Genomic DNA, 14,605 nt, shown 5'->3' on the forward strand with positions numbered 1-14,605 from the left:
GCTGCCACTACGAGCGAAATAAGTAATACCGTCCCGCGGGTTGCGCGTGGACATTTCTGAAAAGCCGTGCTCGTCTGTGTAAGTGGCGCTGCCACTACGAGCGAATAATACTGTAATACCGTCCCGCGGGTTACGCGCGGACGTTGTGCCGGAAAACAAGGCGCTCGTCTGCGTAAGAGGAGCGACCTCTACGAGCGGGCTCAATCCCATAGTACTGCCCCATGACCATACTAGGCACTCGTCTGTGTAAGAGGTGCGACCCCTACGAGTGGGCGGATCAAACCAGCAGTCCCTACCCTTAGAGTTCCAATGGTAAAGTGATCACTTACTCGAGTTCTAGCGCACGCACATCGAAAACCTTAGATAACCGTTCGCATTGCTCATCATGAAATATAATTTAAACGCAATCGATTGCATAGCTTGTAAGTATACTATGATAAAACATTATTTAAGTACGTGTCCCTCGCCCCGAAAACAGTTTAAAAACAGTGAAAACAGCGAGAATAGGGGCTGTGAGACTCACCTGTGGTTCTTGTTAAGGGATTAATCGAGATTCGGGTTTTCTTGGTGTTGGCCTCGGAATTGAAGGTCTAGTAACAGGATCGGAAATGAAAACAACGGATGCTTGGGAGATGATTAGTGCAAGTTTGCAGTTCTTGAAGTGTGTTTGGGTGATAACTTAGGTTACATATTTATAGGCAAACTCAAGGGAACACAATCCCTTGCTTTAGGGGATTGTAATCTTTTCATATCCAGGTGTAAGTATGGAAATTATTATTATTTATTTAAAAGTGGAGTAGTGGATAAAAGATTTTGATTTGATTTGGTCAGGACATGCAGGTCTGGGGTTGGTGAGAATAGGGTGGCTGACAGTTGACTTTTCATGTTACTGTGTGCTTTTTTTCAGGTACTTTTGTCAGTGTACAGTAAAAAGTGGAAAATCTCTGAAACACGCTACTGTTTCCTTTTGGGCGGGAGCAATCTCCCTACGTCTGGAGAATAGACTAAGTGTTCTGTGCGTATCACTTTGTGCGCATAGCTTTCTGCGTGAAGGACATTTCTTTGCTGCGGGTAGGTGCGTACCCTTCTCGCAGTTAGGGACATTGAGTTTCATTTGTAGATTCTCCAGGTGGTCTTGGTATTTCAACATAGTGATCAGTTATGTTGAAGTCAATTCCATCTTGGAGCTTCAGACAAACTAGCTCTCAATGTTCCCGCCATGCGGGGAGGTTAGTTCCCTTCCGCACGCGCATAAACGATTTAGGATGCACCCGCCTTAGCATCATGCGGGATGGTCAACCCATTAGACAACATAACGTTAAGGTACATGAAAACATAAAGCCAAAACATTCGCGCATGGCGCATATAACATATGCCCACGCTGGTTCTTAACATGGCGCGCTCGCGCAGGGCGCACATAACAAATGCACGCGCTGACTATCATGGCGCGCTCGCGCAGGGCGCACATAACAAATGCACGCGCTGACTAACATGGTGCGCTCGCGCAAGGCGCATATAACATAATTACCTAATATTTAGGTTGATTACTTGGTTTAAGGGATTGGAAATTTTACCGGGTGTCACAATATAGAATCCATCTATGAACTCGTTGGGAGATGGAAACCGAACTAAACCGAAACTTTTGCTTAAAAGACTTGTAGTTAACTTTTTTTGTTGTAAAATTTAAGTTTTCTTCATTTATAAACCAATATACAAGTTCTATGATATTTGGGCATGTAGAAACCATCTATGAACTATTTGTGAGATGGAGACCGAACTATACCGACTTTTACTCGCTTAAGACACACAAGTGTGTTTTTAGTTATCAAGACTTGTATATTTCTTTAAAAAAAATAGTTTACAAACTGATTTTAATTATTTTTCTTAAGTACTTGGAATAGTTGGATCCAACTTGATCTCATAACATAGTTTGGACCGACAAAACCGAACACTCGCTTAACGTGCGTTGTTAGTTCTCAACAATAGATCTACGTACTTGGTTAAGTGTTAGTATGTTTTAATGAGTTATCTCATAACAATTAATATTTTGGAAAGTTGACTTTGGGTTCGACCATTTGTCAAGACCCGAACCGACAACCCGAACACTCGTTAAAAACCCGTTTTAGTATCTTTAGCCTAATGGAACTTGCATTTTAGCATTTTCCCCACCTTATTACTTAACATTGGTTAAGTAAATATTAATGTTAGATACTTTAACCCGGTTTTGAGCAAACTTACATTTTTTAAAATGGTTATTATTATAAATTCTTAAATAGTTACATTTTAAACCTTGAACTTTAATTGATTAGTTTTTGCAACAATTATTTTATTTAAAGATCTTCAAGACAACCTTTCTAAATCCAAGACTTTCTTTTATTTAGGCTTTATACGTTAAACTCGTCGTTCCGGCAAATCTCCAAATAATCAATCTTTCAAGTTTATTACTTGAACGTGAGTAACTTCATACCCCGTTTTCTATCTTTTATTTTGGGGGTGACATTTCAACTTATCTAAACTAAATGTTTTATATTTGGGGTCTTAAACCACAAACGTTGTTGTATACCTTACTTGAATAATTGCTCGATTTGGTGTTCTATGCTTATTTGACTATGTGTTTATCGCTTTTGGATGGTGGAACTATAAATCCTAGACCATTTGGCAACCCCTCATGGCAAGGTGTCGTTAACGTAATGCAATTAACGATAACTATAAAATCCTAAACTATTTGGCAACCCTTATAATTGGGTGTCGCTAACTTGTTAGCGATAACTATTTATCCAAGTTTATAGCTATTATTTATGGTTTTATATACTAGTTTTGTGGCTTTTCATACTATATATCTATTGTTCAAACTTATGAATTGCTCACCAACCTTTGTGTTGATAAACTTTATTTTATGAAATGTTACAAGTTTGCATCTAGGTTGATTATAGAGTTCGGTGAAGAAAACGTCACAAATACCGTTAAAATATTAGCAAAATTGAACAATATTTGATTTGCTATATTTTGTTGTATTTGAGTTATGAATATTTGGTTATGCAACATTATTGATGATGTGAAATATAATGAGTTTGTTAAATATTGTCGCTTTAAATAGTTTCATGCTCTTATGAGCAATCGTTGCACCCCAGCATGTTCAGCCGCCTTTGATCGGGGTGTGACAAATATCGAGTGAACCAATGACTCACATATCAGATATTAAACTGATAAGAACAGAAACTACAATTGAACTTAGCCAAAAGGCCAAGAAAGGTATGCTTCTTCAATTCCAAGGCCTTTGTTTTTATACTGAATTGCCCCTTGTATGTTTGTTCCCTCCGCCGATGTGGGATGTATACGAAAGTCCTCCTTTTGTTCCATAAAACAACAAATCTCTCAGTTTGATATCTTCACTTCTTTATTTATCTACTTTAGAGGCAGCATTTTGAAACCAAGTTGTGAATTTGTGGGTTTCCGTTATCTAATCAACTTGTGAATTTGCGAGTTTCCGTTATTGAATAGAGTTATGAATATGTGGACTTTTAACCGGACAGGACAGTCCCGAATGTTGAATTACACATATATTCCCTTCTTATATATGAAATATGGTGTTTCGTTTGAGTCAACCGGAATCAAGTAACGAATTTCCATTGTTTTTTCTCCTGTTCTTTTTGTTGTGCAGGACTGCCATCTGTGGCTATACACTCTCCAAATGACATCTTTGCCTGCAAATAGATTCAAGAATATTATTTAGTCATATGTTCTCTTTCTTTGTTGTTTTCTCCACTTCTTATTAATGATGCTAATCCATGTTTTCAGAATCGGACCAAGAACAAGCTACATAACTGTTTTGATTGAGTGTGTATTACTATTTGAACCGTCCGCATTTGAACCATTCTGACCGGTTTTCAATCTTTTTCCTTCAAAATTCATTTAGTGGTCCATAAACGATCTTAGCTTGAGTTCTAGTAAGTCAAAATAAGCCGAGCTCAAGCCTAGTCAAGTTCGGGTTTGACTCATTTCCACTCCTAGGTCCGCTTACTGCTTCAACTCAATCATTTATTTATTTATTTAAATCTTCATATATCATTGAAAATTACAAATCCACATCAAAGCATAGAATTGTTTCATATTGTTTTAAATCAGTTTTATATGTGGTTTACATTTATAAATTTTTCGACTAGTGGACTGGTAAGGTGACCAGTTTAGTTACGAAAACATCGATCCTAATTAGCTAATGAAAATGAAAGCATACACTGCATGAGTCAATGTTGTTACAACCGAAACTAGCTGCCCGTTAGCAAAATCTACAGCAGTGTGTGGACCTTCACCGTCACTCCTCTAAAACATTTCAATAATGCACGTACATGAGTTGAGTTTATTCGGTGTTCAATGAAGATTATTGTCAAAGATGATGGAAAATACCTTATAAATGTAACAGAAATGAATTAGGCCATCGTTTACCAGCAGCACGTTGCTGATGAAATTAAAATAATATGCTTAGATTTCAAAGGATATGAAAATGATACATTATAATAATTATATATAATGGGGCTAGTAAGTAGTAACATACTTAATCAAAGATGCGGATTTCAGTTTTTTTTTTAATTTCTCATATGGGTCATCCAAGTATGATTGGTAATTAAGGTACAAAGGTGAATGTTCTGTGAATGGCCTGTAACACCTCAAAAATTTAATTCTCGAAATTTCATTTGACTTGAAAACAATACACGAAAAAAAAAGAACTCGGTCCCTCCCTATTTTACTCCGTGGACGTATTTTGCAACATATCTCAGAGGACATTGGACGTATGCTCATACACAACAACGTATGATACATCATTAGATGTACCATAAGCCACTTACGTGTCTTCTGATACGAATTACCTAATCGTTTATCAAATGGTTCTAAGAAAATAGAACGAAAGTTGATAGAAATTAGAGAGATAATCAGACTTTTAATTCATTTCATTCATAATTCCCATAAAGCAAAACAACATGGGCTTATATAGCCTTACAATCTAATAACCCACTAACACACTAACTAATTAACTGCTAAAACAAATGTAAACAAAGGAAATACAAGTATTAAAAGGTGTGATGCATGGAGACTTGGGGAAAATGGTGTTGTGGCATGACATGGTTTTGGGCACACAATATCTTCACGGCCACTTTATGAATCAAACGTGCAAAGTTAACCCAAAACACTTAGTATGTGACACATATAAAACTCATCTCATGTAACATATTGGACTATAGCAATATAAAAATAATTAATCACATTATACAAATAAGAAATACCCCATTACACTTGCATATTCAGGTCATGTAATTACCTATCAATCAATCAATCAATCATGCCCAGTAAAATCCCACCGACAGCAAAGCTATAAGTAGGGTCTGGGGAGGGTGGGATGTAGGCACACCGTACCTCTATCCAAAGGAATAGAGAGGTAGCTTCCAGAGAGACCCTCGGCTCTAAGTACATGTAATTACCTAAAATATGTTAATTGTCTCGGCCCTCTCGTAATTAATGTTACCCTTTTATACAACCTAATCTACATTATGATTAAATAACTCAATTAACTCATCCTTATACTCTATGCACAAGTCCTCTCAAACTCTCTTAACGTATTTTAGCAATTCACATATGCAGCGGTTATGTGAAACGACATTACCCCTTGTGGTGTTACCGGTTTCATCTCACCCCGCAATCACACTTTATATCTCACGAACTACCACTCATAACTTCTATAACAAATAGACCTGATATTATCATAGATTCATAATAGAGGGTCCGTCTTTATCCATATAATATTTTTTAATGATAAACTAATCGGAAATTTCCCAAAATAGCCATTTTTTACCATGGTTTTCCACAAATAGCCCAAGACCAAACAAAATACTCAAACTAACCAAAAAATTTCCGTCGGGCCGACTAAAACCATTTTTGATCCGATTGAATTTTTTGCCCTTTAAAATTGCGCCACGTGACAATGTTTTAATGGATCCGACTGAATTATTCATCTTCTACCTCTTACACCCTAAACCTCCATAACCAACCTCAATCTCCATCTTTCTTATTTCTTCACAAAATCAAGCAAATCAATAGTGCAAATCCCCGATGATTTGTTAAATTGTTTTAATGATCTATCACATGGTAAGCCAGCCAAATAACAAGAAGTCTATAAAAAAAAAACTCTATTCCACATCCTTCTCCACCGTTCCACCTATATCTTTATCTCGCCGGGTCACCCAAATCCAACATCCACAATGAGCTGGTGGTGGGCCGGAGCCATCGGAGCCGCTAAGGTAACAATTTAACACTTCAGTTCTCAATTCAATTCAATTCTCAAAATCCAAATCTCAATTCAATACATCATTAATTAATCATCACTCACCAACTGACACAAAAAACTCGATGAAGACGACAACGCACCACCCAAATACCAAAGCGTTGCCTTAATAATCGGAGTCACCGGCATCGTCGGCAACAGTCTCGCCGAGATCCTCCCTCTCTCCGACACCCCCGGCGGCCCTTGGAAGGTCTACGGCGTCGCCCGTCGTCAGACCACCCAATCGAATACATCCAGTGCGACATCTCAGATCCCGACCAAACCTAACCAAACTAGGTGCTCTACATGACGTCACTCACCTGTTCTACGTCACCTGGGCTAACAGATCCACTGAATTAGAAAACTGTGAAATCAACGGTCAGATGTTTCAGAACGTGCTTGATGCTGTGGTACCGAACTCACCCGGTTTGCGACACGTGTCGCTTCAAACGGGCCGAAAGCGTTACCTCGGGCCGTTTGAGTTGTACGGAAAAGTGGCCCATGATCCACCTTTCCATGAAGACTTGCCGCCCCGAATTTTTATTATACTTTAGAGGATGTTTTGTTTAAGGCGGTGGAGCAAAAGGAAGGGCTGACATGGTCGGTCCATCGACCCGGGACGATATTCGGGTTTTCCCCGTATAGCATGATGAACATTATCGGTTCGTTATGCGTTTACGCAGCGATTTGTAAGCACGAAGGGGTACCGTTTAGGTTTCCGGAGATTAAGGAGGCGTGGGAGGGGTACTCGGATTGTTCGGATGCGGATTTGATAGCGGAGCAGCATATATGGGCTGCGGTGGACGAGTACGCGAAGAATGAAGCGTTTAATATAAGTAACGGGGACGTGTTCAAATGGAAGCATTTTTGGAAGGTTTTGGCGGAGAATTTCGAGGTGGAGGATGGCGGGTTTGACGAGAGTTGGGGGAAGATGATGAAGGATAAAGGGGGTGTTTGGGATGAGATTGTTAAGGAGAAAGGGTTGCAGGTTACTAAACTGGAAGAGGTTGGAGTGTGGTGGTTTGTGGATATGATTCTTGGAAGTGAGTGTATGTTGGATACTATGAACAAGAGTAAGGAGCATGGGTTTTTGGGGTTTAGGAATACTAAGTCTAGTTTGGTTTCTTGGATTGATAAGATGAAAGGCTACAAGATTGTACCTTAGATTTGGTGTTTGTTGTTCATCATCATGTCGTATTTGTGTGTGAATTAAGATGGAATAAAAGGTTTGATTGTTGGAGTTGATGGTAATTGGAGGTAGTTTGGAACAAGTTTGCATAAACCAGCATCAGTTTTGTAAAACTTGTAATACATTAATTCTTTCTTTGGATTAAGATGATATGTTTTTTGAATTTATCGGTGAATACTGGGGCGGGAATTGTTGACACGAAAGAAAAAGAAAAGGTTTTTGGTCGACTCACACAATCCGTTTAGAAAAAACGGGTAAAAAAACGGGTCAGATTCGGATTAACCAATTACCCGTTTAAGTCTTTTAAAGAAAACTTTTATAATTATATTTTTATTTATGTTTTTTTTTAACGACCAACAAATTTTTATTAAAACTAACAAGATGCTAAAGCCGTCAAATACAATCACCAAAATCGGAGGCAAAGATGGAAATTACAAACTAAGCCTCACCACCAAAATTATTTATGTTTTTTTAATTTCCATTTGTTTATCGAGACACTTCTGTTTCAATTCATTTTCAATATTTTTTAGTAATTTCAAACAAAAAATATATGTATTAATTGTTTACTCAACTGATTCAGATTATATTAACTTTTTTTTATTGTTTTTCTTTTATAAATAGGTTCAACGATTTGTGTTCGGGTCGGCTCAAATTTACGTGTGTGCAGGTTAGAGTCGAATTTTTTGACACATAATAATATGGGTCACATTTGGGTTACAAATTTTAATATATCAATTTGACATGACTGACACTCCTAATAAAAACACTTCGTTGGTAGTGTTTTTAATGTTTAGTAAATACCATTGGTGTTTACTTTATTTACTGATAAGGTCTAGGGGTATACCTTAAAGCTTAGAGCGTTAAAGCTGAGTTGACAATAGTTAACGAGTGACATGCTACTCTCTTCATGGTTAAGGGGCGTTAAATGTAAGATGAATTAAAATGTTAACGGATTTTAAAATCCTCTACACACACAATAATTTAATAATAATCAGTTTTACATTAAATAAAGTAAAGGAAAGGGGGTTAAATAGGGTGAGAAGAAGTTGAATGAGCTAAGTGATGTGACGTAGGTTAAGGAGCGTGAATATATATATATATATATATATATATATATATATATATATATATATATATATATACCCATGCCCTAATAAATACAACATTTATAAAATTATTAGTAGTATTAATCAACTAATATGTGCCAACTCTTAATAGTGTATAGTATACTAGGGTATAGCTCGTGTTACACACGGGTGAAAAAACATAGCAATAAACATAATAAATTTAAACAACGAATTCAAGAAACACAAAAATTCTTCAAACTTTCGGATCAAAACGTTAACCATTTACATTGTCTAGATATTAAAAGTTAAAAGTTACAATAAGTTAATGTACATCGACCAACCAAAAAACATCAATAAAAAACATACACATGTTATTTCATATTAAACCACCATCAACTTCTTCAAACATTCTATCAAAAGAAACTCATTTTACTTCACCACCTGAAAAAATATAATAAAACAATAGTATACAAATTAAATATACCACAATAACATATTTAATAATGAGTAACATTTGAATATTAATAAAGTTAGTCAAATACCATCCTTAACACTATAATCAAAATTTAAATGTATATAAGTTATTATTGTAAAGAGAATATATATTCCATTTAAATGTTAGTCAAATCATTAGTATGAATCATTACTTATAAATTAAAGGTTAAATTATATGTAAAATTTGATTTGCATTGCACAATAAATGTTGAAATCTTATTCTGTTTCGTGTATTTATTTTAGGAAGTAGTACTTTTAAAATATTTAGAACGAAATTTGAATTCGTAATAGTATGAACGCTAAGTTGTAATTTTATAACAAAAATATAAATAATAGCATACTTGTAAACTATAATTTTAATAATTTGTAAATTTAATATAATCTGAATTAGAATTTTTTGTTCACATAAATATAATATTGGAAAAACAGTTGGATATACAAAAATGTCGGAAAATATAAACAGGACATTAATATGTTAGTCAAACATATATATTCCAAATAAAAATACGATTTATGTATAAACATGACAACTTCATCAAATAAAAATACGGTTTAAATATGAAACCTGTTGATATATATTCCATGTAAATATTAGTCAAACAATTATTATAGACATTAATAAAAAAATTCAAATTTAAATCATATACAAAAAATGTAGAGAAATACCATAGACAAATTCGAGATCTTCATTTACTTATTTATGTAAAATATAAATTAGTCAACTTATTATTATGTATCGATTATGAACCATTAATTTTAGAGAACTTATTATTATGTAAATTATGACTAATTATTTTCAAATTAAGTTGTTATGATATAAAAAACTATATATAATTACGGTAAACTCATATAAAATTTGACTTGGGTGAAATGATTTTAAATTAATTATAATTCGTTAAGATTGATTAAATTTGACTTTGGTGAAATTTGACTTGAAATACAATAATTATATTATAAATGGCAATAACAAAGTACTATAAATATGAGTTTGACCATCATAACTTATTTGAATTTGAATTTGACCGTCTATAAATCTCAATCTCATCTAACACAATCAATCAATCAAATAAGTTATAATATTCATGTTAATTAGGTTATTTAAACAAATTAAGAAAGTCAAACTAACTAAATTGTATTAATAGGATACTTAATTGAGTCATTTATTAACGCGTCGGAAAAAAAATATACATCAAGGTATCTCCGATATACATGAATATTTACAATTAACTAAAATTTATGAAATTGAATATACATGAATATTCAAAAAAGTAAATATACATCAATATATATAAAAAATACATCTTATAAAGTCATGCTCGATCCGTGAAATTATATTATATGAGTCGGACAATAACCTGAAATAATAAAATCGAAAATTAATATTGATATACGGATTTTTGAATTATAATTAATTACCAGAAAATTTTAAAGGTGTTACCGGAAAAACGAAATTGTGAGAATGACCATGGTATCTTGGATTTTTTTGTAGCATTTAAAGAGAAATGACCTTGTATCAGTCTGGACGTTGACCTGAAATTATAAAGTAGAATATTAATGTTGATATTATTGAGCATTTGATATTTAATTTCTAACCAGAAAATTTGAATGTCTTACCAGAAAATAACAAATAATGATAATAACCATGGTATCTCCGATTTTGATTATCAAAGTAAAATGAAATCTTCAGTAAATCAATCGGGTAAATAACCTGAAATAAGAAAGTTTTGTTAGAACATTGATATTATGGAAGATTATAATTATAATTTATAACTGCATAATTTAAATGTAGCTTACCGGAAAAACGAAATGATGATACCGTCGATGGATGAACCGAATTTTCATCTAGAACCTAGAATAACATGTAGAACAAAAAAAAACACGAAAATATAAAACTTCAAACAAATATAAAACAATTATTGTTATAGGTATAACACATAGCTGGAAAAACTTACCGGGAATGCTTACCGGGAAAACGTAAATAAGTAGATATATTAGCTTCATCGTCGTTTTTGATTTAGAACCTAAACTGATTTAAAAAAACCAGTTAACAATGAAAATAAAGATAAAAAGGTTAGATCTACAATAACCGGAAGAAAATATGATGTTGCCGGAAAAAGATATAACCTTGCCATAAAATCATATAACATTGTTGGCCAGTAGAGTATAATATATAACCTTACCGGAAAACGATTAATCTCGATTTACATTACCGGAATATAGAAAATGGTGGAGTTAGCAAGGAGAGAGAGAGAGAGAGAGATTAAATGATTATGGTGGAAAAATCTTAAGGTTTAAATAAGTTTTTTTGGTGTGTAGTGAATGACATGTGGCAGCATAATAGACACTATGAGAATGAAAATATGGTGAGTTGGAGGTCTAGGTGAACAACCTAGTAGAAGGACATGTGAAGGAATTGTATTGATTTAATAAATTAGTAAGATACTTTAGAGAATGCATTATTAACCGTTATACATATAGAAACATGAATGAAACATCCATCAGTCCACTTCATTGAACTTCATTTACAGGTAAAAAAAGCTAATATAATGAGACTGAAAACACTTTTAAATCTTGGTGTTTGTTATTGAATACACTATGTTAGTATTTATGGATTGTATGTCTCAACAATTTTTTTAACAAACTATTTTTTAACTTAAAAATTCACATAATCACACTTGCGAGGATTTGAACTCGCTATCATATTTATGAGAGGCAAACATCATACCACTAGCTCACTAGGTTATAGGTGTGTGTCAGATAGTTTAAAAAAATCACGTTTACTCATTCCAAATGTAAAAACTGATTCACAAAATCTTAACTAAGGGGGTGTTTGGTACAGAGATTTAGAGGGGTGAGAAATGGAAAAAGAAAAAAGTCTCTTGTTTGGTAGGTTAGTAAGAAAATAAAGTGGAGAAATTTTTCCCACTTCTTAGAGAAATTCATTTCCCCCCATTACACAGAGAATTGCAATTCTCTTTCTCTGCCATTTCCCACCCGTCTCCCCCTCCCACTCAGGTCGCCACTCAGCCTCCTCCCCCTCCCCTCGTCGCCGCCGCTCAGCCTCCTCCCCCTCCCCCTCCCCCTCCCCTCGTCACCGCCTCGTCCCCCTCCCCTCGTCGCGGCCGCTCAGCCCGTCTCCCCCTCCCCCTCGTCGCCGCTCAGCCTCCTCCCCCTCCCCTCGTCGCCGCCGCTCAGCCTCCTCCCCCTCCCCTGGTGGCCGATTAGTTCGATTGGGGTTCGATTAGTTCTATTTGAAGCTGAAACTGACCAACTGCTCAGGTAATACGAAGCTGTATGTCTCTGTATGTCTGTAGATGCAAATGTTTGTGTTGTTTCTGTATGTCTCTGTATGTCTGTATGTATGTAGATGCAAATGTCTGTAGATGCAAATGTTTGTGTTCCTGCTATATAGATGCAAATGTTTGTGTTCCTGCTATATAGATGCAAACTATAAGTCGGTATTTCAAGTTAGTCTTAAATGCTATATGTCGATTACACAAAGAACTCTACAAGTCACCCGTGCCAGTGCCAGATAATGAAACTGATGAAAGATGGAAATGGTTTAAGGTTAGTCAAACACATTATTTTATTAAAAGATATTTTTTGCTAACATAAATTATTAAGTAATTTTTTCTTTTATTAAGTAAATTATTAAGGATGTTTCTTATTAATATTTATTTATGCACTTTATTTGTTTCTTATTCTCTGTTTATTTATGCACTTTATTTGTTTAGAATTGAATTTGGACAACAGTTGCTGATGAGATAATGCTTCAGCTGCAGCTGCAGTTTATTTGTTTCTTATTCTCTGTTTATTATTCTTCCTTTTGTAAGTAGACATGGCAGATTCAAATATACTGAGAGGAGTTACTAGGAGCAAGCATACCTGGACACATGATGAAGATACAAAGCTAATTGATGCGCTAATGGAGATACATGCATCCGGAAAGTATGCTGGTGCTGACAATGGATTCAAACCAGGTTATTTAAATGGTGTTCAACAATTGCTAGATGTAAGTCTTCCTAACTCTGGCATCAAAGCAGAACCACATATAAAGTCTAGGATGAAGACATGGAAGACACACTTTAGCATTGTATATGATATGGTGCATACAAGTGGGTTTGGTTGGGATGAACAAAAATCTTGTGTTATTGCCGATGATAGTGTTTGGAATGAATACGTGAAGGTATATTCTAAAAAATATATTTTTTAGATTTTAAAATTTTGGTCTAATTTATTTGTAATTGTCTTGTAGTCTCACAAAGGTGCTGTGAATTTTCGTGACAAGTCATTTCCTTTCTATGACAAATTGTGTACCATATTCGGTAAGGATAGAGCTACTGGTAGTAAAGCTGTTGACCTTGGAGAAGAAGATGTTGTTCAAGAGACGCAAAATGCCTCACCTGCTGATATTGAAGACTTTGATTTTGTTGATGAAGCCGTTCCAAGTGTTGTTCGATCTGAAGGACCAAATGGTAGTGTAACAAGCAAGCGTAAAAGAGGTAGAAGCACGGATGCAGATGAGATATACCGAGAGTCTTGCAAAGAAATGAAGGAAGTTTTGCTTCGATTTGGGGAGATGGTCAGTGAACAACTTAACAAAGAAGTTACAGAGGCTCATGAAATCTATGCAAAGGTTAGTGATGAGTTGAAAGCTTTACCAGGTATCACTACGAAAAAACGGTTCAAAGCAGCTCATTTGATTGGTAAAGATGTGGATCTAGGACGTTCTTTTCTTGCCTCGACAATAGAAGAGAAAATTGAGATGGTCGAGTTGTATACTGATGGTTCAATGGGATAGTTGTGTATGGTTGAAGTAATTTTTTTGTTTCACCGTGGTTGAAGAACTTGAAGTACCTTTTTTTGGTTTCACCATGGTTGAAGTACTTTTAACTTGCAAGTATGATTGATGTTTTTTTGCTTAAAAACTATGTTTATGCATGTTTGAATTTATGGGATACTTGTGTATGGTTAAATTTATGCATGTTTTTATATGTTTTTTTATTTTTTAATAAATATTTGTTATGAAAAAAATACCTGTGCAAATAATAAAGTTGATATGATTCTCTGTTCATTTCCTGTGTACCAAACAAGAGAAATGATTCTCAGCTATATTTCTCTACTGAAATCTCTGTACTACCAAACAGAACAGTCAATTCTCATTCTCCAGACTAATTCCATTTCTCTACAATTCCATTCTCTGTATCATTCTCTGTACAATTCCATTCTCTGTACCAAACGCCCCCTAAGTGTGTTGTGTACTCAATATCACATATCCTTGTTTCAAATTTAGAAATTAGTCATGGAATTCATTCGTAAAATTAATACTCTTACTGAGACATAAATCGGTTGCAAAGTTCGGAGAGAGTATGTCAATATGATTTAAGGATATTGATTTATTATCAAATGAAAGAAGACTGATATTATCAGTAGAAAAGAGAGTGTAACCAACTTGAAATTCGACATGTTTATAGATGAAGAAGAGAACACGATAGTTGAGAAGAAAAGTCAATATTATTGTGACATAATTACAGCATAACA

The 14,605-nt window shown here is 34.8% G+C and overlaps 1 protein-coding gene and 2 pseudogenes across 1 annotated transcript; 2 read left to right on the top strand and 1 right to left on the bottom strand.

Moving 5' to 3' along the window:
* Positions 1-3,150: 3,150 nt before the first annotated feature.
* Positions 3,151-3,256, bottom strand: LOC143583075 (U2 spliceosomal RNA; annotated as a pseudogene).
* A 3,136-nt stretch (positions 3,257-6,392) lies between these two features.
* Positions 6,393-7,534, top strand: LOC143583073 (3-oxo-Delta(4,5)-steroid 5-beta-reductase pseudogene; annotated as a pseudogene).
* A 5,361-nt stretch (positions 7,535-12,895) lies between these two features.
* LOC143583064 (uncharacterized) lies at positions 12,896-13,865 on the top strand. Its single transcript, XM_077065482.1, has 2 exons — positions 12,896-13,250; positions 13,320-13,865. The coding sequence occupies exons 1-2, from the start codon at positions 12,903-12,905 to the stop codon at positions 13,863-13,865; spliced, it is 894 nt and encodes a 297-aa protein (XP_076921597.1). The 5' UTR covers positions 12,896-12,902.
* Positions 13,866-14,605: the final 740 nt, after the last annotated feature.

This window comes from Bidens hawaiensis, unplaced genomic scaffold, assembly GCF_021521415.1.
Source record: "Bidens hawaiensis isolate Kalapana, Puna unplaced genomic scaffold, B.hawaiensis_p1.1 tig00032115_1, whole genome shotgun sequence".
NCBI classification, from domain to species: Eukaryota; Viridiplantae; Streptophyta; class Magnoliopsida; order Asterales; family Asteraceae; genus Bidens; species Bidens hawaiensis.

What these genes read in the sequence shown, in the direction of transcription:
- LOC143583064 (XM_077065482.1), top strand. Translation starts at nt 12,903, where the DNA reads ATGGCAGATTCAAATATACTGAGAGGAGTTACTAGGAGCAAGCATACC. An exon ending in TTTGGAATGAATACGTGAAG is followed by an intron (nt 13,251 to 13,319) that starts GTATATTCTAAA and finishes ATTGTCTTGTAG; the next exon opens with TCTCACAAAGGTGCTGTGAA.